The 26,378-nt window shown below is 43.7% G+C and overlaps 1 protein-coding gene across 3 annotated transcripts; it reads right to left on the bottom strand.

The window, feature by feature from the left end:
- Positions 1-471: 471 nt before the first annotated feature.
- Positions 472-26,090, bottom strand: LOC148538503 (methyltransferase-like protein 27). 3 transcript variants are annotated; one of them, XM_088454143.1, is made up of 7 exons: positions 26,053-26,090; positions 14,782-14,850; positions 11,728-11,909; positions 3,176-3,304; positions 2,166-2,301; positions 888-980; positions 472-707 (listed from the first exon to the last, which is right to left on the bottom strand). In XM_088454143.1, the coding sequence occupies exons 3-7, from the start codon at positions 11,845-11,847 to the stop codon at positions 472-474; spliced, it is 714 nt and encodes a 237-aa protein (XP_088310269.1). In that variant the 5' UTR covers positions 11,848-11,909; positions 14,782-14,850; positions 26,053-26,090. The 3 variants fall into 3 exon arrangements, with proteins under 3 accessions (XP_088310269.1, XP_088310279.1, XP_088310287.1); XM_088454153.1 differs by lacking the exon at positions 14,782-14,850 and having other exon boundaries at positions 26,053-26,082; XM_088454161.1 differs by lacking the exons at positions 14,782-14,850; positions 26,053-26,090 and adding an exon at positions 12,725-12,790.
- Between the last annotated feature and the right edge of the window lie 288 nt (positions 26,091-26,378).

The following is a 26,378-nucleotide window of genomic DNA, read 5'->3' as shown; positions in this document are numbered from 1 at the left end:
CATCATGAAAGTGATGAAAACGGGGGTGTGCCGTGATGCCACGCTCCCTGCCCATGAGGTCACTCCTCTTTCCTGTAGTAATTGACGGTAGTGGAGTTCGCTGCGCAGTTGGGTCATAAAGACGGGATCTCTAATGCAGGTAGAGAGCTACATGCTGCAAATAACTGTGCAATTACCACTGAGGGTGCAATAGACGGATGGAAAAAGTTACTTATCATTTTTTTGTAACTTTTTTTTAAATAAATGAATAGCATAATGCAAAAGGTTCAGATGGTGGATATACAAGAAGTGATGATTTATGAATGATAGGACACAGATATGCTGTAAAATTAATGGTGCTTCAGTCCGAAATAATGTTTTAATTAAATGTAACAGATTCTTACTTTTAAGTGGACTCCATCAAATTATATAAACATGTTTATTAAAAAAAATAAAATACAGTTAACAACCTAGCAAAAAACAGCCATGTCGTTAAAGAACAGTGGAGGAGGATGCGGCTTTCCTATAAAGGTATATGATACCAGGGATGTAATCAGAATCCTCTGTAACCTCATTTTTTGATACGGCTTTTTCCCACTGTTCCACTTCCTGTACAGAGATCTGTTCCCAGAATCCTTTGCTCTGTAGATCAGACATGGCTTCTTCTAGCTCAGCCTTGTACTGCAGATTAGAGATGTTACTACGTGTGGTCAGACATAGGAGGCCACCTAAGCACACACACACACACAAAAAAAGCAGAGTTGTCTCTAACTTTCGAATCAATAAAAATACTCAATAAAAATACTCAAGTTTTCTCCGGCATGTTAAAATAAAAAAATAAATAAAAATAAAATAAAATATATATATATATATATTCAGAATAAACGCATTGGTGTGTTTTCGCTCACCTGGTTTGGTGACACGCAGCAATTCAGGAACCACAGATACAGGTACATTTCCATCACTCAGAGCTCCTACTATAATAACCGCATCATATTTGTCTGGAAGACATGCAAGGTGTAAAATTAGGTATAATGTGTATCATCCAGTTACTCCAATATCACATTAAGGGGCCTATTTATTAAAGTAAATACTGCAGTCAATGCGCTGAAAAATGCCCAATTTCTGAAGGTCCGAAAAGACTAACCTTTCCAATATTGGTCCCGATGGCTGACTCCATCTTAAGATGGGGTAAGCCATTGTGGCCCATAGGCTACGCTAACGTCTTTTTTCCACACAGAGAGATATTCGGGTACCTTTCAAGCTGGGTCCCTGTCTCGGCAAGAGAATTGTAATAAATGGGGCACAAAAATATAGATAGGTAACGTGGGAAATTTTCAGATATTCCTAAATCGTCCGCTCATGGGGCCTGATTCCTTACCGATCGCAACTGCGATTACGCACGCAGATGGCCGATTGTACATGCGTTCTACACATCACAGAGTGATTGCCAGGAAGTGACCATTTGGGGGTGGCTATTTTCGTTTGCATCCTGGCCTGGACTTAAGTGATACCATATCTGGTTCTCTGTGTGTTTAATGGACACATTCAGGGGCCTATTCATTATCACTAAAATAACGTTTTTAAGGACATTTTCCTTAATTAACGTTATTTTAGTATTCATGATGACACTTAGCACAGGAGATAACACTGATATCTCCTTGCTAAGTCCCCCTGCGTTAATTTCCACACTCCCCATACATTAGTACATTAGTATGGGGATATGGAAATTATGGTATTCATCAAATTCCGAAAATTATGTAATTTCGGATTTCGGAAGGTGAGCGGAGTGAGGAGGACACAAACTTACCGCATCTGTAGGCAGTGCTGCGCATGCGCTGGTTTTACAGATGTAACAGCACATGCACAGCACTGATTACAGATGCGGTAAGTTAGAGCAGGCAGGGATAACTATCTATTTCCCGAAAAGCTGTCATCGCAAAAATGAAAGCTTTTCGGAATAGATAGTTATAGGGAGGAGGAATGATAAATTCCTCCGGTAATAGGTAGAACTCCATGCGAGTTCTAAACCTAATTACCTCCAGAGAGTTGTTAGTTATGATGAATAGGCCCCTTAGTCTGCTCTTCACGCTGATTTAGAAGTGATTAATGACAATGGGGACATTTCATAACATAACAATGAAAATTTGTATAACTAGTTCTCAGCACTGTAAGGTCTCTTTTACCAGAGTTAGATGGTAGCGGACCCTGTCCCAGCATGCACTCCTTCAGCTCCTGGTACAGTCGCTTGTTCTTAGCAACTTCCAGCATCCCCGCGCTGCCATCCAAACCATCAAACAATTTAAATCCACAGCGAAGCAACTGGAAACAAAAAATCATATACCAACCAATGCTTTAAGAGACATTATAGTCAACTAAATATTGATCCAATATGTGCTGTATAAAACAGCGATGATCTCTTATAAAAAATTAACTCTTAATAAAGTATTTTTGCTAATTGTTTGTCTATGGGTAGCAAACTTCTTTTTCGTTTGAATCAATGTACGAAAAGTCAATTTATCATGTTAAAAGAAGCAGTATAGTATTCATGTTAATAAAAGTAAATTTTCAGCAAAATAGTGTCCTCAATGTACAATAGCTGATGCCTAAATATTTGTAAAGATTGTATTTGCATAAACTACTGTGGCTGGTAAGTATATTCCTTAGTGAGGATCTGTCTGTAGTAGCCACCCCACAGACATCCATAGATTGATGACTTTAACTACAGTACCAGCCGTGCTCATCCAGGCCTGATTATAGGTTTCCCATTATGGGAGGGAAAGCTAATACATGGGCCACCAGCCTTATTATTGTGGGATAGTAAGACACACATAGGCAACACGAAGAACATTATGGACTCTATAATACACTTGTGACCTGTCTCTGGATCCAGGGTCCAATTTTTAATTGATAATGTACTTCCCTAAAACTAGGGATGTGATTTGGTTTTGGTTTAGATCTTCCCACCAAGTTCAGATCTCAAAACAAGGCAAAATGTAATTTCACGGACATCTAGGCACAAGTGTCTGTGATATATTACCAGCCCCGAACCTCTCAGCCTGGACTGGTAATGGAAAATAGGGGGGGAAAATGTTGGGTGGTTCCACCTACTCTCCAATAACCAGCAACGGGCTGAACACATAGGAAGGATGAGAAAGACCCACTCTGACATGCGACCTAAAACTTTTCTTATTACCTCTTCAGCTACGAGTCCAGTGCCACAAGCTACATCCAGCACTAGCTTTGACCCCCGATTTAATTTACACACTGAGGCCAAAGAAATCGCAGCCAAATGCGGGGCCTTGTATTCCAATACCGAGACATCCTTAAACACAAAAGAACAACATTAAAAATAAATAAATCAGTACTCAAAAAACATATCACATTTTCTTGCCATGTTGCCATCTCAGAGGTAATGGAAGCCAAATATGTTACAGGGGAGGGGCATGGCTTGCTTCTCATGTGATGTGATCGCCCTCTGCTGGTACATCATCACTTTGCATCCAGAGACAGCTTGTTTAACAATGTGAGAGGTGACCAAAAACGGCTGAGCACCGCTGTCCTACAGCATGGCAATGACAAGGGTAAGGTGCCCAGAGCTATTCACAATTACAGACTCACGATCATCCCACGAGCAGCCCCTAGATTGCAGTGAACGTTCACTCCTGCTCGCACCTCATTGTGACTCAACCCACCGCAAATTGAATATGCCCCATGGAAAGCGGTTGCTTCTGTTGGTGCCTGTTTGGCCGAACATCTGCATTCAGTCATTTTCAGCACTATACTGCTCTTTGACTATATAGCCTTTACATTAAGTTATGTATGAACTACGTCATAAATAAAGGAGGCTCCACACAATATAATGGGAACATAACAGATCAAGGGGGATATTTATCAAACCTCTCTTTCCTGCTTATGATTATTTCGGTATATATCTCCTGCATTAACGACAGAATCGGAGTACACTACTGTCCCTATACATACTGTCCGTATACACTGCAAGGGGAATTTACGATTGTGCTATTTATCATGCTCCACATACTTTTGCCCCTGCGATTAAAACTTTTGCCACGGGGCGTGGCCTGGCCGGTGGACGAGGTGGATGTGCGGTGTTTGAGCTCCGGCTGTAGCGGGACTTGTAACGTCGTTTACCGGGTGACTCCCGCCCTTCCCACAATCTAACTGCCTCCCGCAGCCTTACCTGAACTTGGTGCTGCTCCTGGCTGCTCTCCGCGAGCTCCGCAACCTCCGGCGCCGGACGTAAAGATCGGGGCCTACCCCCGTGTAGAAGCCGCGGCCTCTAGTAGCGGCGTTTCTGCTTCCTGCCGCTGGAACCTCTCCTTGCCCGCTGCTGCATATCACCAGCATCCGGAGGGGAGAGAGGAGGGCGGATTGCTCTCACAGCAGACTCCTGTGGGCACTTTCACTGGGCTGCGCAGACAGCCCCAGCTGTGGAGGTTACTGACCCTGCAGATCTACACCCCTGCCATCTTGCCTGCACATGTGAAGAGACAGGCAGTGTGTCTCCTAGGAAATACTACAGGCTCCCTCAGAAATCGGAAACCCTGATCACTCACTCAAGTGGCTTCCCCATTACAGCCTCACAGTTAGCCAGTACAGCAGGAAAGTAAATCCTTTATATTTTATATTTCACATTTTTACATTTTGCTGGGATATCTCATCACTGACTTTTCTTTGGGGACTGTCCTTTATTTGGAGATTAGTGCCCCATCTAGTGGTTAGCTGCTGTAATTGTTCTGGACATCTCACAAAGCTCTTAGTTAATAGATATATGAGCCTGCTTTTGATTTCACACGCCAATTCTTATGCCCTAATGATACCCAATTTTTCTGCGGGCGCTACCAACACCCAATACTGGAAACCACCCCGTTACGCTTAATGATGCCGGAATAGCTGCTTTTTGGGGGGAAGGTGGCAGCGGCGTCCCTGGTGACCTTACACTCTACTTGCGCAACTGATATCGTATTTTACTCCTACGTGCTGTCTTACTGTTATCTAGTATCTTGATTATATTTGCTCCATGGTGAAAGGCAAGCAGAGCTCCCAAAAAACAGGGAGAAAATCCCAAAGACAAGATTCTACCCATCATTCGGACAACATGTCATCCTCTATTCTGCGTCAGTTTCTCCTCTTGCAGGGATCGGCTCCTACAGAGGACGCATAGGCTCCTTCCACACCCGATATATCACAAGCCCGATTCCCCGTCTCAGATGGAGGAACAGTTTTCTGATCATGCTCCTGTTGCGGATTCAGAGGGGATTTCTCAGATCCTGACTATGCTCCGCTCCATGCCCACGAAACAAGACTTTGAGCAGTTGGAGAACCGACTTCGTGATACTGTCCGATCAGAGATTGCCTCTATCCAATCAGAAATGTCCCAGCTCGAAACTAGACTAGTCTCTCTGGAGGAATTTACTTCTGATTCGGCAGCTGCCCACAACGCTCTCCGTGCGGTTGTCCTCCGTCAAGCTTCTGATTTTCAACAACTACATGATCGATTGGACGATTTGGACAACCATGGAAGACGGAATGACCTGCGGATCAGAGGAGTTTCGGAGGATATTCCACCTCAGGGTATTATTGACTTTCTCACTAAAGTCTTCAATGAGCTCCTAGGTGCAGATCCTAATTCCCGAATTGAATTTGACAGGGCTCATCGTGCCTTGAGGCCTAGAGGCGCCCCCTCAGACCGCCCGAGAGATATAATTTGCCGCCTCCACTATTTTTCCCAGAAGGAGAGCATTCTTCGCACAGTGCGTCAGAGAGATGTTATCAATGTGGATGATCAGCATATCCAGATATTCCAGGACCTGTCCTGGTTGACTTTACAGAAACGCAGAGCACTTCAGCCTTTAACTACAGAACTCCGCAAGCTGGGGATCAAATATAGGTGGGGCTTCCCATTTAGCCTTCAAGTTTCTCACAATGGCAAGATGTATACCTTCAAGGACTCAGCGGATCTTGCTTCCTTCTGTTCAAACTTGGGTCTGCCTTTGATTGTCTTACCGGATTGGCAGGAGCCTCTACTACGCTCCATCCCAGAGGAACTTGCCCACCCAAACAATGATTGGCAGAGGGTGCATCGTAACCCTAAACCTCCTAAGGTCCCACGTGCTCTCGGGTCCCTTACCTAAACACGACTGGTCTCCTCCGAGCAAGCTACTTGATTGACCTTCTTGCCAGAGGGGAATGAATACTACATTCTGACTCAGGTTGGAGTGGTTTGGTTCCATTCTTCTATTGTCTCACAAAAAAGCCTTTTTTCCTTAGTGAAAATTATTCGTTAATTCTTGCTCAGTTTAATGTCCGGTGATGTGTTTAATTTCTAACTGACGTAACATACTATTAGGATATGTATCTTGTCGATAGCGATATGCTTCATTTCTATAACGATGTTCCGGCTATATAAACCCATTGACCTGTTTTATCATAGGCCAACTACCATAGATAATTTGTTTAGTTATTGTATACTTTATTGGGTTGCAAATATCTGAGTGTACTCATTACTTATCAGTTTCGTTTAATGTTCAGGGATGCTGTGGTCACTGACCCCCGGTGACCCCCTTACCGCCTCCTATATCTTGGTCTCGGTCGTGTCTTTCACGCCTGAGCTCCCAAGTGGCGGTTCTATCATATTTGTTTATGTGTTTTCTTGATTTTCTCTCTTTTTTGTTCACGGCGCCCCTTGGGATACTGGACATGTATGGGTTCGGGCTTTCAGGTGGTGCCGTTTATATGATTCTTTGCATTTTTAGTTTATTGCATTGTATGATTGTTAATTTCTGTATGTTATGTGGGTTGTATGTTGTCTGTCTTTTTTCCCCCTTGTACTTTCCTTTTGTGTCTTTCCCTCACCTTGTCCACATAGTGTTTTTTGACTTTTATGATGCTGGCTAATGTGCGAATGCAGACTATTAAAATGGTCTCTGTCAATGCCAAGGGACTCAATATTCCAGAGAAACGTTCTAGGGCTCTCCGAGACTTTTATGCAGCTAAAGCGGGGGTGGTGTTTGTTCAGGAGACACATTTTAAATCAGGTTCAGCTACTCGATTTTCAGATCGTAATTATCTCAATGTTTTTCTTAATAACAATAGTAGTTCTAAATCATTAGGAGTTGCCATGCTGTTCTCAAAGACACTCCCTTTTCAAGATTTTTCACATACTGTGTTGATAGAGGGTAGAGTGCATATGGTTAGATGCTCTTTGTATGGCCAGTCATACTCTTTTATTAATGTTTATGTACCCAACCAGAACCAGCCGGTGTTTCTTGCTCAGATTCTTGATCAGATAGATCCTCTGGTGTCTGGTATCCCTGTCATTGGTGGGGATTTGAACTGGTCTGTCCAACCTGAACTTGATATTTCAAGACCCTCCATTAGACACTCCACAAAGAGACATAAGCAAATAAGACGTACCCTGCATGAACATCAGCTGATAGATACCTGGAGGCTCCAGCATCCCAGTGATAGAGACTATACGTTCTTTTCAAAGCCACATAATGTATATTCTAGAATCGATTACTTGTTTTTACCGCATTGGTTCCTTCACCTTCTTCAGCATTCTGACATTGGGCCCACTACATGGTCGGATCATTCTTCCATCTTCGTGACGCTGTTGACCTCATACCCCTTTGTTAAACAATGCTTATGGCGATTGAATGAACAAATTCTAGTTGACCCTCGTTGTAAGACTCAACTGGAGTTGGCCCTACAGGAATATTTTTCAATTAATGAAACTCCGGAGGTCTCCAGTGTTACGGTCTGGGAGACTCATAAATGCGTCCTCAGAGGTAAACTGATCCAGTTGGCGTCAATGCTAAAGAGGGAAAAAACGGAAAAGAAAGAGGCTCTTTTGCAGAGGCTTAAATCATTAGAGACATCTCACAAGGGGTGTCCCTCTCCCCAACTTCTCACTGAGTTGACAGCTACCAGAATAGCCCTGAATAAACTTCTTTTTGATTCAGTGAGACGCGATTTTCACCTTTGTAGGGGTCGCTTTTTCCAGTGGGGGAATAAGCCGGGCAAGTACTTAGCTAGGGCCCTCAGAGCACAAAGAGCCTGTCTATTTATCCAATCTATTAATGCTCCATCGGGCGAGACTCACACACTCTCTCGGGATATCGCATCTGATTTTCAATCATACTATACTAAGCTATATAACCTGGGAGACCCTAAGTCCCCAGATGAGATTAACATGTTTCGAGGGTTGGTAGCACAATATCTTCGCGACGTACAGTTCCCAACTATCACGGATGAAAATAGGCTCTGGTTGGAATCAACCTTCTCCCTTTCTGAGCTAGAGGGGGCACTTAAGATGACCCCATCTGGGAAAAGCCCAGGCCCAGATGGTTTCTCTGTTGTATACTATAAATCGTTCCAGAAAATATTGCTTCCCAAAATGCTCCTAGCTTTTAACGCTATTACAGACGGACGATTCTTTTCGCCTCAAGCCCTTGAGGCACACATTACCGTTATCCCTAAGATGGGAAAAGATCCAGCCCAATGTTCGAGTTATCGTCCCATATCATTGCTCAATGTAGACATTAAACTATTTGCTAAACTCCTGGCCAATCGGCTTAAAACTTTACTTCCGAATCTTATACATTCAGATAAGGTGGGTTTTGTCCCGGGGAGTGAGGCTCGGGACAATACCACTAAAGTAATAGATCTGATACATTTGGCCAACGGTGACTCCTCCAGTTATCCTCCTCTCCACTGATGCCGAAAGGGCATTCGATAGGGTTGAGTGATTGTTTATGCAGGGTGTTCTAACGCACATAGGTCTGGGTCCTGAATGTCTACATCGAATAATGGTGCTTTATCACTTACCTTCGGCTCGGGTTCGGATTAATGGGGTATTATCTGATACGGTTAGGATTAGTAACGGTACTAGACAAGGCTGTCCTCTATCCCCTCTTATCTTTGTGCTCTGTATAGAGGCCCTGGCGTGTGCTATTAGGATTAATCCCAATGTGACGGGTATAAGGGTTAGGGAAAATGAATACAAATTGGCTTTATTTACGGATGACCTCTTAGCGGTGCTTTCCAACCCGGTTACTTCCGTCCCTAATATAGTAGCGGAATTTAGTAGATTTGGTGCTCTGTCTAATTTCAAGGTTAATTACTCAAAATCTGTAGCAGTAAACCTAACAGCCAGCTCACACTCCATAGCCTCGTTGAAACATACATTTGCATTTTCCTGGCACACATCTAGCCTCAAACACCTTGGAGTTACACTAGATAGAGAACTCTCTAAGCTATTTGACCATAATTTTAAACCATTACTCCAGATTCTGCGATTATAGTTAAAGACCTGGACAAATAAAACCTTCTCTTGGTTGGGACGGGTTAGTGTGGTTAAAATGAATATTCTACCTAGGGTCTTATATTTACTTCAATCTTTGCCAATACATATACCTAAACAATGGTTTCAGGAGTTACAAAATATAGTGAGAGATTTTGTATGGGGGGGGTCGCAAACCCCGTTTTAAACATGCTATATTATTTAGACGCAAGACAATGGGGGGGCTTCAACTTCCGCACTTTCCCACTTACTACGATGCAATTATGCTTGGTCGCATAATGGACTGGACGAGGGCTGGAGATGCTAGACAGTGGGTTCAGCTGGAAAGCTATTCGGCCTCTAAGGTCCTCTCTACATATCCATGGAGGTCCAAGGTTCCTGGTCTGTCTCATCCCACAATAGGCCCTACCCTGGTTCGATGGAATAGACTGAGGAGATGTTCATGGATATCTTCTCTATTTTCACCCGACACCGTTGTTTGACAATCCTGACTTCCCCCCAGGTACTTCTGGACATCTGTTTCACAAATGGATTGAGCAGGGAGTCTCCCGGGTTGGGCAGTTGGTGGAATCAGGTAGGGTCATATCTTTTGGCTCTCTCCAGAACAAATGGGCCCTGCCAGCAGCAGAAATTTGGCGATACCTCCAGCTAAAGCATTTTGTTCAAAGTGGAGCAGTGCGATTGGCTTGCAATAGACCTTTGACCTCCTTTGAGAATATGTGCTTGATGGATACTCGTCTGACCCATTCTCTTTCTTTATGTTATCGACTATTGATTGAGAATATATACTCTTTACCCCCCAAGTTTCTAGATGATTGGGAAAGCGATTTAGGAGTTTCTTTCTCCCCTCAGGACAGACTTAAGATTTTTGATAATTCTTTTGCCAGTTCAGTCAGCTACTCTGTTATTGAAACTCATTATAAAGTGATTACACGCTGGTATAGGTGCCCTCAAATACTAGCTAAAATGTTCCCTACTGTATCTAATTGTTGTTGACGATGTAATTCCGCAGAAGGCTCACCCCTACATATCTGGTGGGACTGCCAGGCATTGCGCCCCTTTTGGGAGAAAGTGACTTCTGTTTCTGCATTAATTTTAGGACAGGTTGTTCCCCCAGATCCTTCCTTTTGGCTGCTAAACCTATATCCTGGGCCGTTAACATTATATAAAAAATCTCTCCTCAAATTCCTTAACAGTGCAGAGAAAGCTGTAATACCTACTCACTGGAAATCTGTAGCTCTTCCATCACTTAAGGAATGGTTTGCCCGAATAGACCTCTATATGGATATGGAAGATTTACGTCTTGGAGTTGAGAAATACGGTGAATTTGCTGCCACTTGGCTCCCTTGGATTGAGTTTAAAACTTCCACTGAATATGCCACAGCTTTGACTTGAATATTTGGTGTTCAAGGTCCCCCTATTCCCCCCATTCCCAATGTGTCTTCCCCAGTCTGGTCTTTTTCGTCTTTTATTTTGGTGTGTATATGTGTGTGTGTTTGTTTCGTATATATATAGAAATATATATATATTTTTTCTGATAGTGAATTATTCATTGTATGTTTTGGATTTCTAATATAGGTTTCGAAAATATATATCAGTGTATAGATTTATTCTATATAGCAATGTTGTATAATTTGTTTGCATTTTGGAAGTGCTGTCTGTTTTTTCATTTAAAACCAATAAATATATATTGCAAAAAAAAAAAAAAAAAACTTTTGCCACTATCATTTAGCAGCAAGAGTCAAGTTTTCAAGATTTGCCAGAACAGTTGTGTATCGGAGCAGCTGTCCCAGCATTAAGAGCAAGATAAATTGTCAATGAAACTTGTTCCCCCATCGCCATAAATAGCGGTGATAACGAATGTTAGTTTTCAGGGTATTTAGAGAAATTTGTTTTATAAATAGGCCCCCAAAACCTAAATTATTAGAGGCTTTAACATATAAAAGGTCTAGATATAAATATCAACATATAATGTATGTATATTAAAGACTCTGAGGGGGAGATTTAATACAGCTTGGAGAGAGATAAAATTGGAGATAAATAGTACCAACCAATCAGCTCCTAACTGTCACTTTACAGGCTGTGGGGTCTATTTACTAAGCAGTGTTAGGAGACAGAGTAAAAAGTAATAAGGTGCCAGCCAATCCGCTCCTAACTGCCATCTCGCAGGCTGTGTTTGAAACATGACAGTTGGGAGCTGATTGGCTGGCACCTTATCACTTTTCACTCTCTCCTAACACTGCTTAGTAAATAGATCCCTGTATTTGAAAAATGACAGTTAGGAGCTGATTGGTTGGTCCTATTTATCTCCAATTTTATCTCCCTCGAAGCTTTATTAAATCTCCTCCTCACACCTTAAAAAATAGGTTTCACAACTAAAGAAGTGTCTCTAACAAATAAATATAACACATAGACTACATTACCTCTTCATATTGAGTTGACCATTGGTCATAGTACTGTAGTTTTTCAGTAGCGGAGCAGTCTTTGTGAGCTGCTGCAATGGCATCTCTGACCTGTTGTAACCTCTTATCACAGGCTGCCATATTCTCTTACAGGTTATGACAAAACCTATTCTATCCTTGTAGTCTTCTGTCCTGATATATCACTAAACAGCAGAAGAACAGACTGTTAGGTGGCTTTACTGTTTTATACACATACATATAATTATATACACACATATATACATATGGGTGATTCTGTGTGCCGCACGGTACATTTACATAAGTACATGAACTGTTTCTATACCACATTTTTCTTTTTTTCTGGTGCATAGGAGTATATTTACTAAAGTGCTGGTTTATAGAAGTGGAGATGTTGTCCATATCAACCAATCAGCTTCTAGCTGTTATATTCTAGAAGGCGCTAGATAAATGATAAGTAGAATCTAATTGGTTGCTATGGGTAACATCTCCACTTCTATAAACCTGCACTTTAGTAAATATATCCCCAAGTCTTAAATACTTCGTTGGTACAAAAATATACACCAGAAAAATAATTTAAGGGGTCTATTTACTAAGCCTGTATGGATGGAGATAAAGTGAATGGAGATAAAGTACTAGCCAATCAGCTCCTACCTGCCACGTCACAGGCTGTGTTTGAAAAATGACAGTTAGGAGCTGGTTACTTAATCTCCGTTCACTTTATCTCTCTGCAATACACAGTATATAGACCTCTTGGACACCAGAAAAAAACAATTATAGTATAGAAAGAGTTCACATACTTGAATGCCTGTAAAGGTCCTGTGCCTCACACAGAGTTCTGCACATGTGAGGCAGTGCCGGAAGCTACATGTACCTTTGGTTCTCTGCCCCCTTGCTGGATAAAAAAGATGTCAGGACCTTTGCTTACTACTGTAGGTTATTGTTAAGGCCAACACTCTCATGCGTCATGTTCTGCTCTCCAGCTTACTAGTGTACCAACCTTCCTGCTGATTCTCTGACAACAGCTCCTGCTTGCTCCCTGTTACTTGGTTAGCAGTTGACCACAAGTGTATCAGATCCTTAGGGCTAAATGTAATAGGCTGCGGCTTTCAGTGGCAAAAGCAGGATTTGCAAAGGGGGGTTTCCAAATACTAGGTTACACAATCAATGACAAAAAAAAATCTAAAAGACTGCAGACACACACACTCACACACTGACACAGACTACAGAGATACACAGTGACAACTACAGACACTCACATACTGACATAGACACACACACTGACACAGACTACAGACACTCACATACTGACACAGACACACTCACACACTGACACAGACACACAAACTGACACAGACTACAGACATACACACACTGACACAGACTACAGACATACACACACTGACACAGACTACAGACACTCACATACTGACACAGACACACACTGACACAGACTACAGACACTCACATACTGACATAGACACACTCACACACTGACACAGACACAGACTACAGACACTCACATACTGACACAGACACACAAACTGACACAGACTACAGACATACACACACTGACATAGACTACAGACATACACACACTGACACAGACACACACACTGACACAGACTACAGACACTCACATACTGACACAGACACACAAACTGACAGACTACAGACATACACACACTGACACAGACTACAGACATACACACACTGACACAGACTACAGACACTCACATACTGACACAGACACACACACTGACACAGACTACAGACACTCACATACTGACATAGACACACTCACACACTGACACAGACACACACTGACACAGACTACAGACACTCACATACTGACACAGACACACTCACACACTGACACAGACACACAAACTGACACAGACTACAGACATACACACACTGACACAGACTACAGACATACACACACTGACACAGACTACAGACATACACACACTGACACAGACTACAGACACTCACATACTGACACAGACACACACTGACACAGACTACAGACACTCACATACTGACACAGACACACTCACACACTGACACAGACACACAAACTGACACAGACTACAGACATACACACACTGACACAGACTACATACATACACACACTGACACAGACACACACACTGACACAGACTACAGACACTCACATACTGACACAGACACACAAACTGACAGACTACACACATACACACACTGACACAGACACACACACTGACACAGACTACAGACACTCACATACTGACACATACACACTCACACACTGACACAGACAGACACACACACTGACACAGACTACACTGACACAGACACACACACTGACACACACACACTGACACACACCTCTCACTTAAAAACACAAATAAATACAGCTACATGTTATACACAGACCTGCAGTGCAGCTGGAGTCCAGGAGAGACTGCCGGCAGTACGATCAGATCTCTGTCACCCGGCAGCAGCTCCCTCTCAGCCTCTCACAATGCTGGTGCTGCCATGTGAACTGCCTAGGAGGAACTGTGCGCTGCCGCTGCAGCTCCCCCTACAGCCAGCACAGTATGACAGCAGGCACAGTTGCCTGAGCTTCTCTTTAAAAAAAAAAAAAAAAAAAAAAGTTCAGCTGCGCAGCGATGGAGCAGCTGGAAGGGGGGGTTTCTAGGTACTCAGAAACCCCCCCTGCGTGTGCGGGTGGCTTTGAGCCATTGGCAAGTCCTGTGCGACACTGCCCGATGTTTAAAAGTAGCAATCTATTAATAGGCAAAATCAACCTGGCTTTACCTACTAAAAGACTGCTACTTTAAGACATCGGGCAGTCTTGGACGGGATTTTTTCGTAACTGTCTGATCTCTTATCTACTGCGCAATCGTCTGAGCACAGGGCACATGTGCTGCAAAGTTATTGACAGGCAGGGACTGTTTGGGGGAGGTAACGGGGGCTAGGTGGCAACTAAAACGCAGGCATTTTGCGATTGTTTTGGGGTCGTGTTGCAATGAGACTGCATCTTCTTGCGCAGTGCTGGCCCTGATGACTTACTTGCATGGGGTTGCTCAGAGGTCCGATGTTCTTCTGATGCGGTGGATCTGAGAAGCCGTCAGTGGCCATCTATTTACAAAAGATGGTGACAGAGACATTTGCATAACTTTGCGTCTACCTCTGAATCAGGGCCTATGTCCCTGTCTAAGGGCCTGATTCAGAGATGGAATGTTTACAGTTAATTATCTGTAATTTGCGCATTTATCTGAGTCGCACTGTGCATGTGTCACGTTTCATTACCAATGTCGCTCTCAGTGAAGTGATTGACAGGGAGAGACCGTATGTGGTTGGCAGCGGGAGTTGGGGGGGGTGTCGACTCAAAAGAAGGCGTGTTGCAACCGTATTCATTGCATGTCCCTGCCTGCGGCTGCGACTCCATATGCAGTATAAACGGCTCAAACATCTGTTCCCACAGCCATTCTGCAATACTATAGGGTTACTCAGAAGGTCGATAATTGACTGATCTTTCTCCGATGTTACAACTCTGTACACAAGTGCTTGGATTGCAAAGCCGCCAGTGGACAGCGTGTGCGTACAGATTTGCAGCAGTGGTGGCATTAGCGTCCATCTATGAATCAGGCCCTAAGTCCGCTTGTTCCAATGTAGCCCACAACCAGACCCTTGGACTATGCTTATATTATTAGTCTATGCAGTAAAGTGTATACCCGAAGTGCATGCTGCTGACTGATCTGTGTATCTTAGCCCAATATATCATATATCATGATAAAAGTGAAATCCAATCCAGTCACTTTTTGCTAAACAAACAGATGTATATAGAATAAGAGAGGTAATGTTTGTATTGCCTGGGGTATATGGCGCTGCTAGTGATGTTCAGTATGGCACTAGACAATTTGGGGCTCGGTGTCTAATATAATAACTAAGCAGCATGAATGCTTTTCCCCCAGAGGCAGCTGTAAGGAGACTTGTGCTTTGCTGTAGGATGCAGGCTGGTTGAGGCCCCCACACTAGTCCAATGCTAATAAATCATTAAGCTACAGGACTCACTGGATTATACTCAGAAGCAACACATGCTCAGTAAGGATAGGAAGAATTACATTTATTACATGATGTCACAGGTAAAGTGCTCAGACCTTTCTGTATGTCACAATGAATCACCAGGCAAATACTGTATATTGAGCTGGTGCCTAAAGAGTAGTAAATGTGCGTGCCATAATAAGGGACAGAAACAACGGGGCAGATTTGGAATAGTCTGTTATAATGTTTAATTAAAAAAAGGGCTGACTGTTGCAAATTAAGAAAAAATGAATAATATGCCTTGTTCTGGCTGCCTTACAATAAATGCAGACATGAGAACATATACAGTATGCCTTCATTTTTTCTGAGTGTAACACAGTAGACATTAATAAAGCAAAAATGATCAGATTGCTGAGTAAATAGAGTATGTGCTCCATTGTATAGGCAAATATAGATACCACTTTCATACCTGCCTACTGTCCCTGAATGATGGGGGGCATCCAGGGGCTCCTGAAAAAGAATCCAGACCCCTGTATCCGCTCATTTACCCAGTGAAATGGACAGTTCAATGCACAATGACACATTTTGCACTATAGTATGTAATCTATTGGGGGCACTACAGTGTGACTTACTGGGGACACTACAATGTGGTATAATGTGAACCACTAGGGGCACTACTGTGTGACCTACTGAGGGCACTACAATGTGGCATAATTTGAACCACTAGAGTGTGACCTACTAGGGGCACTACAGTGGGGACACTACAATGTGGCATAAAGTGAACCACTAGGGGCACTACTATGTGACCTACTGAGGGCACTACAATGTGACATAATGTGAACTACTAGGGCGATTACTGTGTGACCTACTAGGGGCACTACTGTGTGACCTACTGGGGACACTACAATGTGACATAATGTGAACTACTAGGAGGATTACTGTGGACCTACTAGGGGCACTACAGTGTGACATACTGGGGACACTACAATGTGACATAATGTGAACTACTAGGGGGAGTACGGTGTGACATAATGTGGACCACTATAGCGTGAACTACTAAGGACACTACAGTGTGACCTACTGGGGAAACTACAACATGACATAATGTGAGCTACTGGGGAGGGTACAGTGTGGAAGGGCCAATCGGAGGTACAGTAGGCGCCTTCAATGCTGCAATTAAATGGCTCTGAAGGGCACAACCACTATGACATGGTCACACCACAGCATGTAGCCACTTTCCCCTGCAGCACCTATACACAATGTTCCCCCCTCACTTCAAAACCTGGCTACACCACTACAGCTACCTATGCGATTGTAAAACAACCCTTAGGCCCAGGCAATTCAACATGTATTTTGTGTGCCATACAGGTCATAATGGGAATCTTTAGAAGTTTCCATCAAATTGAATAATTTTTTTTTCCTGATGCCTACCCCTCTTCAAATCCAGCCAAAAACTAAAGTGAGTATTTGACAGGTCAGGAAGATCAATTACTTAGTTGGGAGGGAGTTTAGACGGTAACACCTGAATTCTCATAACAAATGCAGCAACTCAGAAGATTAACGTAGAAAACATCATGTATAATGATTACATGTAATGTATTACAATATGTATTATGAAGCATATAAGCCGGCCATACACTGAATGATTATTGCTCATATCCGGCCGATGCGTGACAGTTCTGAATCTTTATCTCTCAGTGTATGTTGTACAGTACAATAATCATTCATTGCTTGAAAATGGCAGAAAAATCTGGATTATTAGATTTTGAAACTCTCACAATCATCCGATCATCGTTCTTCCGATTCCAAGCAGTGTACTGTACATCGTGCCCAATACATAATCTAGTGTATGGAGGCAGGGCTACTAAGGGACCAGAGCTCAGCCCCTCTACAGTTTGGTCAGATTGTCCTGAAAATCTTGCAGTCTATGGCCAGCAAATATGGACCTGATTCTGAGTAGAAAGCAAAAGGAAATGCAGATAGATTCCACAGATATCTGCAAACTGTGCATACACCATAGCAAGCCATTGCATTGCAGACTGCGCGTTCACAGGGCCTCATTCAGAGCCGAACGCTCTGACCAGAGCGCTCGCTCTGAATCAGTGCCCTCCTCCATGAAAATGGAGCGGCCTCCTGGCCGCTCGCATAGCTGTGGGTGACCACCCACAGCATATGCGAGCGTCCATGATGATGGTCGCGATGGTCTTGACCATCGTGACCATCGGGCTTGCGACGGAGACCCTGCGGTAGGGTCTCGCTGTCGCAAGCCCAGGAGTGATTTTGGCTCTATCAGAGCCAAAATCACTCCCACGGACATCACTAGTGATGTCAGTGGGGCCGGCTTCAGACGGTAGGCGTTCCCATAGGAACGCCTCCGTCTGGCAGGCACGCCCACCAAAGGGGCGTGCTGTCAATCAACATCGACAGCACGCCCCCTTTGGTGCGAGATCCGGAGCGATGGAGAGCCCGTCGCTCGCCGGGTCTCGCGCATGCGCACGACAGAGCTCCCTCCATCATGCGCAGTGGGGGAACATCGACCCGCTTGCGAGCGTCCTGCGCTCGCGAGTGGGTCTGAATGACCCCCACTGAACCATGCATAAGCCAATGGAAGGAGACTGAAAGTGTGGACAGATTGATCCGTCTGTCGTCATACAACTCTTTCTGTGAAATGTACTTCTCTGGTCAGTAACTGTGCAGCAACCAGGCGATTGCACGGAGCTGATTTATCTTGTGGGAGTGTTTAGCCAACTTCCATGCTCATTTGTACCATGCGGTCTGGGATGGGATGCAGGTTTCAGACTGACCTTTTACATCCAGCAATGGAGTGTCTGCAAATCACGAAACTAATGATGACGGAAAAACAGAGTATGGGCTGGCCTCCCGCATGCAGACACTTGGGGTCTATGTACTGAGCAGTGATAAGTGACAGAGTGAAAAATGATAAGTCTGTGATAAGCGCCAGCCAATCAGCTCCCAACTGCCATCTCACAGGCTGTGTTTGAAAAATGACAGTTGGGAGCTGATTGGCTGGCACCTTATCACAGACTTATCACTTTTCACTCTGTCTCTTATCACTGCTTAGTACATAGACCCCTAAGATACTTGCATACTTTTGAAAACTAGTTTCAGGGAGAATATAGTTGTAGTAGAATGCATGCATTGAGGAGGCGTGTCATGCTCCGCCCAAAGGGCGTGTCATGCTCCATCCAAAGGGCTTGTCTAACTCCACCTATGGGCATATCTATGCTTAAGTGCTTATTGCGAGATATTTCTATATAACATTCGTTCATACTCGGCACACACGAGACTTGCTTTAGCATAAAGTAGTAAGCAGGCTGTGGCGGCGTACGGAAAAGCTTCCACAGATGTGTTTGACTTAGAATTAGCCCCTATGTGTTAACATCCCTGTTTATATTCATAAACAGCAGGCACCTCAGACAACCTCTTGTAAAGAGGCCTAAATAAAACCAAAATCATGGCACTGCGTCAGCATTGAATACAACTCATTGCTGGATTGACTATATGTATATTAAGATTAGCACAGTAATGAGCGCATTCCCACATTTACAACCTGTGTCTTTTGCCCATGTCTTGACCATAGAAAACAATCTATTTCTTTCTTTCCATGTATGAATTGTTAAATTGGACATGAGTGTATAATGTTCACATTTTCCTAAAATCATAGAGAAACATTATTATGTTAAAACAAAGTTTGGGAATGACTCCCCCTTTCCAGCAGAACTTTCTCATTATGTAAAATGGGACTTGGACTTTTCACTACAACAAAACATGTGAAACGCCTTCAAAGTGACTGTTGGTGGCTGCAGGACAGTACTGGCTAGAATGCTGCGTCTGCATATTTGCCAAAGGTGCGGTCTTTTGAAATTAAAAAAATAGGATAAAAAATATATATATACGACTTTCTGTAAAAATGTTCTCCCAAAACCTCTTTAGAAATGATTAAATAAGCATTCAATCACTCACAGCTCATGAAAAGTAAAAGTAAGAAAATAAATTGTTAGAGTAATCCGCATATTAAATAATTTTATGGCTGTACTGTAATATTTAACACCACCAGCTGTAGAGCTGCAAAGTACGCATACTCCCTCTAGTGGAGAAAAGGAGAAGCTGCCAGCTGCTCTATACTGAAATTACAGCCCTGCATTGTCAGGATCCTGTTTCACTGAAATTAGATATTACATGCAGAAAGACAACACATGTATAATAACTTGCATAAAACACTTATAAATATATAACATGTAGGCAATGAGAGGAAGCAGGGAGGGCAGATTACACCGGCATTTTCAGTGTTACAAAAATAATAAATCTCTGAAGGTGCATACACCCGCAACAATTTTTTGAACGATTATCGATAACTTTATCGTTCAATCGTTGAAAAAATCATTCACTTTCTGAGTTAAAACGATGAACGATTATCGTTCATGCGCGTTCACATTTGTAGTTCAGTCACACTGACCAACTCAACGATTTTCAGTAAGGGTATATGCAAAAAACGTTTGTAGTTCAAAAAAATCGTTCATTACATTTTGTAAATGAACGATTTTAGTAAACGATTATCGTTTACTAAAATCGTTAATTTACTAAATCGTTGTGTGTGTATGCACCTTTACAGTGTAGAAGTTGTAGAATTAAGAACACTATGGGTAAATGTAATAGGGTGAGAGTTTAGAAAATGTGAGAGTTTAGTAGTAAAACTCTCACACTAATACATTGATCGAGTTATATTTTCAATACAGGAAACACCTGGATGAGAATTTTGGTGACCTATGTATCAAAGCATGATAAGAGAGAAAATTGTGAGATATAAATCACCAACCAGTCAGCTTCTTACATTTTATAGGCTGTGTTTGAAAAATGACAGGAGCTGATTGGTTAATACTTTTTCTCTCACAATTTTATCTCTCAACAAGCTTTGATACATAGGCCCCTAAATCTTGAGAGTTTTTTGAGTCTGAAAAACATCCAAGTTTGCATGTTCTGTGGATTTTGGCCCTGAAGAGGCGCCCGCTATTTGCGAGTGCTCGCTTTGAATCAGGGCAGGACGTTTTTTTTTTTACCCCGGCCTCCAGGCCGCTCGCTAAGCTGTGGGTGACCACCCACAGCTTTAGCGAGCAGTCTGGCGATGGTCATGATTATCGTGACCATCGGGCTTGCGACGAGACCCTTGTGGTAGGGTCTCATCCACTGCAAGCCCCAGTGAACTTCCTGCTCTAATAGAACTTTCCTGCTCTCAAAGATTAAGCCATGCACGTGTAAGTACACACGGCCGGTACAGTGAAACTGCAAATGGCTCATTAAATGTTATGGTGTGATGTCTGTAGGGCTGCCCACAAACGGCAGGCATTCCTTCAGGAATGCCTCCGTTTGTGCAGCCACCCCCACGACATCGACAGCCGCCCCGTCTTGTAGCGAGCCCCGGAGCGAGTGATTTCTCACTCGGCCTGGGGCTCGCGCAATGCGCACACCGCGTGTGCGCACTGTCCGGCCATCGACCTGCTTAGCGCTCGCAAATGGGTCTGAATTAGGCCCTTATTACATTGGCTGAGTTTAAAAATGTGAGAGTTTTCTCTCACATTTTCTAAACTCTCGCCCTATTACATTTGGCCCTATAAATGCTCCAAAGGTGTTAATGGAAATTACTTTGAAACTTTTAAAGTCCTTGTCCTCTTCTATGCCCAATTCTTGTCAACAAAACTGACAACTGTACAGTTCCATTCATAACCACTTAACTGGCTAATATTGTTTCCAAAAACCGCTCAGAAATTGTGTTTTTTTTAAATACTTGAATTTGGTCAAGAGCATCTGTTTATAACTTATCCAACACAGTTTAATTAAATGTTAATTTTTTTTTAAATACATAACATTAATATCGAATAACGATATATCGGATCATAGTTGATAGGACCATCACGACTTTGAATTTCCCTAACGGCTGTTCCTCTCTACATAAGCAAAGTGGAGGTTGCTGTAGGTTTGCCTGATCAGCAGACACTGGGGGAGGGTGCAGGGATGCAGAGGGACCGGGAGGTCCCTGTGCCGTTGGTGACTGCTGTAAGATTATCTTCTGGCAGCCGTCCAGTGTGCATTTCTGGCTGGTGGCATTGTTTGCAACCATGTCAGGTAATGCACTGCCTGGTGTGGTTACAAAAGATGTGACCACACCAGGCTACTGCAATTCCGAGTTGTAAAATGATAAACTTTCGAGGTTATTATTAAAGAACATAATAAATAAGGTATATAACAAACACTCTGAGACTTGATACATGGGCACACACATGGACGAGGTGATAGCAGGCATACAGACACAAAGAGAGAGCGCCCTACTGGTGAGAACTTCCATTCTATAACTTTATATATTGTATTACAGTGACCAGTCTAACAAGTTCCAACCATCCTCACTTGATTTGCATATTACCCCATGCAGATCTCTTACACCCCGCATGGAGTAGATGATACTGATACTATTTTGTCTCTGTAGGTAGAAATACAGTGGGTGGTGCACTACACGGATAGCCGCATAGGCTTATGGTACGAGATCTGGCTGCCGCGCCATCTAGACTCGCTGCCGCTTTGCCTGCAGCTCAGACTTAGGCCCACAATGTCTAATGCTCCTACACAGACGCACTAAACTAAATGGCACCTGAGGAAGTGCCTGTGATACTCATCTTAAATCCCCCATTCTACATGAGGTTTATAGTCATTCATTATTCCAATATCAAGACAATGTGAACAGTTGTCTCCTGTGAGGTTTATTTTAGGACTTTAAACTTTCTAATTATCAATCTTGATTTGCTCCTATGGGCCACCCATCGGCATCCAGGTGTTGCTAGCTAACTCCAGGCTCAGAGCCAATCCTACCTTGTGACCCTTCATGAGAAGCAGGCAAAGTATTTGCCATGGGAGTCACTGCCCTGTACACATTATAATGTGAAAGGTTACTGAAGACAACTGCCCTGTGCCTGACACTCAAAAACTAGGGTTGGAAGATTGAAGGGTCAGCATCTATAATCCATTAATTCCATAGCAACACTTGCCCATCGATGACAGCCGATAATTGGCAGAAAACCAATCTAAAAAATGTGTTACAAGCCCCGCTTCTTCGTTCTGTCCTGGTGGGAAGAGATGAGGAGTGGTGGTGAGTGGAGTAGGGTCAGGCTGTTCTGAGGGGAAGGGGTAGTTCGGAGAGGTTGGGTACAGGATCCCGGCAGTCGGGTGCCGTCGGTCAGAATACAAACAGTGGCATCCCGACAGTCAGAATCCCGATGCCCAAAGGTAAGCAGCCGAACCCTTAACCCTCCCCCTAACCCACCTTTCCCGCAGCCTAACTCTAACAGTCCCCCTGCAGCCTAACCCTAATCCTTCCCCCCCCGCAGCCTAACCCTAACCCTCCCCCTACCCCTAATACTTACCGTGTGAATGCCAGTGGTCGGAATTCTGGCGCTGGGATTTCGAATGCTGTCTGGATTCTGGCGCCAGTATTCTGAGTGCCGGCATCCCGACCCAACTACATCCTGTTTGGAGATCTAGGGGTAGATTTACTAACCAGCAAGTTTTCAGATCCGGCATTGACCAATAGTTTAACAATCCGCTCCTGAGTATTTCTACACTCTCTGAATTCTCAGTGCTCTGTCCAAGGTCGCTCTGGATTCCTTGAATGTCACCCTAGGGGCTGTTTTTTCAGGATTGCTGTCGCACTATACACGCGCACCCTGCAATTGTCTCATACACATAGGGGGATGTTCTCCTTCCACTAATGTCAATGGCACCCAACTTCACATACAGTAAGTAGTAGTGTGAGCAGCTCAGCAGCCTTGGAGGCACTTCTGGTTTAGAGCTTACTATTAGGCAGCCTGTGGCTCTACGACTAAGGGGTGTATTTACTAAGCCTTGGATGGAGGTAAAGTGAACGGAGATAAAGTACCAACCAACCAGCTCCTTACTGCCATGTCACAGGTTGTGTTTGCAAAATGACAGGAGCTGGTTGGTTGGTACTTTATTTCTGTTAATTTTATCTCCATCCAACACTTAAAAATAGACCACTAAATGCACAGAGCTTGAAGGGTTAAGCACAGAGATTAATAGCTCTGTCACTGCTTCATGGGATATTCATGTACACTAGAAACCCAACAAACTGGTTCCAGACCCTGTATTTCTACTTCTAGAATGGATTAAAGATCACCCCATTCTGAGCCAGCTCAGCCAGGAGCTCCACATGCTGGGCACTAGGCAATCAAAGAGCCCAGCTGGGAAATAAATACATGGATGGCAGGTTTGAGGTGATATAACGGACTCCCACCACACATGGGGATACCATTGATGATCACCCTCTGAAAATCAATGTTTAATATACATTGAAATATGATGGAAGTTTTTACCTACGGGCTCCTCAAGGATTTTACGTAGGGAATCCACTGCCCTGCACCCAGTAAAAGCCGACACCCCGGTGACTGCCTAGCAGTGGCTTCCCATTGGAAGGGTTCCCTGCAAATTACATAATGGACAGGCTGTGCCAGGGAAAGGTTTTTTCTCCCCCTAGGAATGCCAGTCCGGACTGCAATCAGCAGAGAGAGAAAGAGAGTTTCCAATGGGAAGCCACTCCCCTGCTATAATGTCAGCCCTATTGGGCTTCTAGGTGCTGCAGCTGATACAGGGGGTCATTCAGACCCGTTCGCAAGCAAAGGACGCTCGCAAACGGGTCGATGTTGCCCCGCTGCGCATGCGCACGACGGAGGGAGCTCCGTCGTGCGCATGCGCGAGACCCGGACTGCGACAGCCAAGCTGTCGCTCCGGGTCTCGCACCAAAGGGGGCGTGCTGTCGATGTTGATTGACAGCACGCCCCCTTTGGTGGGCGTGCCAGGGGCGTGCCTGCCACACGGAGGCGTTCCCATGGGAACGCCTACCGTCTGAAGCCGGCCCCACTGACATCACTAGTGATGTCAGTGGGAGTGATTTTGGCTCTGATAGAGCCAAAATCACTCCAGGGCTTGCGGCAGCGAGACCCTACCGCAGGGTCTTCGTCGCAAGCCCGATGGTCGCGATGGTCAAGACCATCATCATGGACGCTCGCTATAGCTGTGGGTGGTAACCCACAGCTATGCGAGCGTCCATGAGGACGCTGCAAAAAAAGGTAGGAGGGCCCTGATTCAGAGCGAGCGCTCTGGTCAGAGCGTTCAGCTCTGAATCAGGCCCACAGTCCCCTAGAAGCCTGCTTGTTAATTTGTGCGCAAAGGTTCACGATCCCACGCATGCGCACATATCAGACCGGCAGGAGTTAGAGGTAGGAGCCGCAGCTGGTAAACTCTATCATGAACCCCAATGACCAACAGCAGAGAAAACCGCAGACTCAGCCAGCTTACAACATCAAAAGCTATTACGAATTCTGCCCTGGCATGTAAATTTAACTAGTCTAATCCTAAACTATGCACAATGGGATTTCTCACTGGGTCAAAAAGATCACAAATTCCCATCCATGCGGACCACAGTCCTGTACGCACCATTTACATTGGCGCCTTAATACCATGGCTAAGAAAGATGGAGACTTCTCCTATACTGTGAGACAAATGAAATAAGAAAAGTGAGTGAGCCTGGCAGAGGCGCGTGCTTGCTGTATTATCCAATAGACAAAACATGAGAGATTTTTTCTTTTAGACACGTTTGGCTGCAGCATATTTTTCAAGGCTGTTATGTACAATATCGATTTATATAATAAAAAACAGGCAAGAAATATGCGTCTTGGCGTAAACAGAGTTGTCTAGGCCAGAAAAGACACATAGATTGTGCCTGTTTTCATATATCATAAAACAATGGAACAAGTGAAAAACAGACACAAACTATTTAGGCTAGAGAACCCTTTTGGACAGTATACAGTACTGGCTCACAACATACATCTCTGCCAATCTTTCAGCTATGTTTCTGGCGTGACACAAAAATGTTTCAAAAATATGTCCCGTTTCGTAGCCAAAAAAGCCTGTTTACGAGATTCATTCCGTAAAAAAAAGGCTAATCCAATTTTCATTACACATATGTCAAAAAAATGGAACAAGACCCTTGGAAAAGATTTATACAACGTTTGAAAGGCATGTCTGATTTAATATATGTCTAAAGCGCACTCTGATTTATGGACTGACATCTGTTAATCATTATTGATAAATAAAAGATACATGACAGAATGTGTCCATACACTAAAGAGGGCTTTCAGTTCAGAGACATTATTATCAATTAAATAGAAGTGTTGATACAATGAAGTACAGTATCTTCCTGTTCCTGTACGATACCTTAGCAGCACGTCCTGAGCCTTTTGTCCATAAGGTTTGTGTGGACTACATCTCCCAAGATGCACTGTAAGTAAGGAAGACCCTGCCTTACACTGCATGCTGGGTCACATAACTGCTGGCAGGCTTTGTTTGCGTCTTGTGTATTGAAATGTCAGTATCACACACACAGTAACTGCAGCTGCCAGCAGCCACACAGGGTTAAAAACAAAACAAAAAAACCATTAGAAACCATTTGAGAAACATCGGCACAGAAATCAAGCGATGGTGAGGAAACATTAGATCCTCACCATTGCAGGGTTAAACATTGAACATTAGAACCATCTGAC

The sequence above is a fragment of the Taudactylus pleione genome, unplaced genomic scaffold (genome assembly GCF_031769625.1).
Source record: "Taudactylus pleione unplaced genomic scaffold, aTauple2 ptg000040l, whole genome shotgun sequence".
NCBI classification, from domain to species: Eukaryota; Metazoa; Chordata; class Amphibia; order Anura; family Myobatrachidae; genus Taudactylus; species Taudactylus pleione.
Note: the sequence above shows the minus strand (reverse complement) of the source record. Positions and strands in the feature narration are given on the sequence as shown.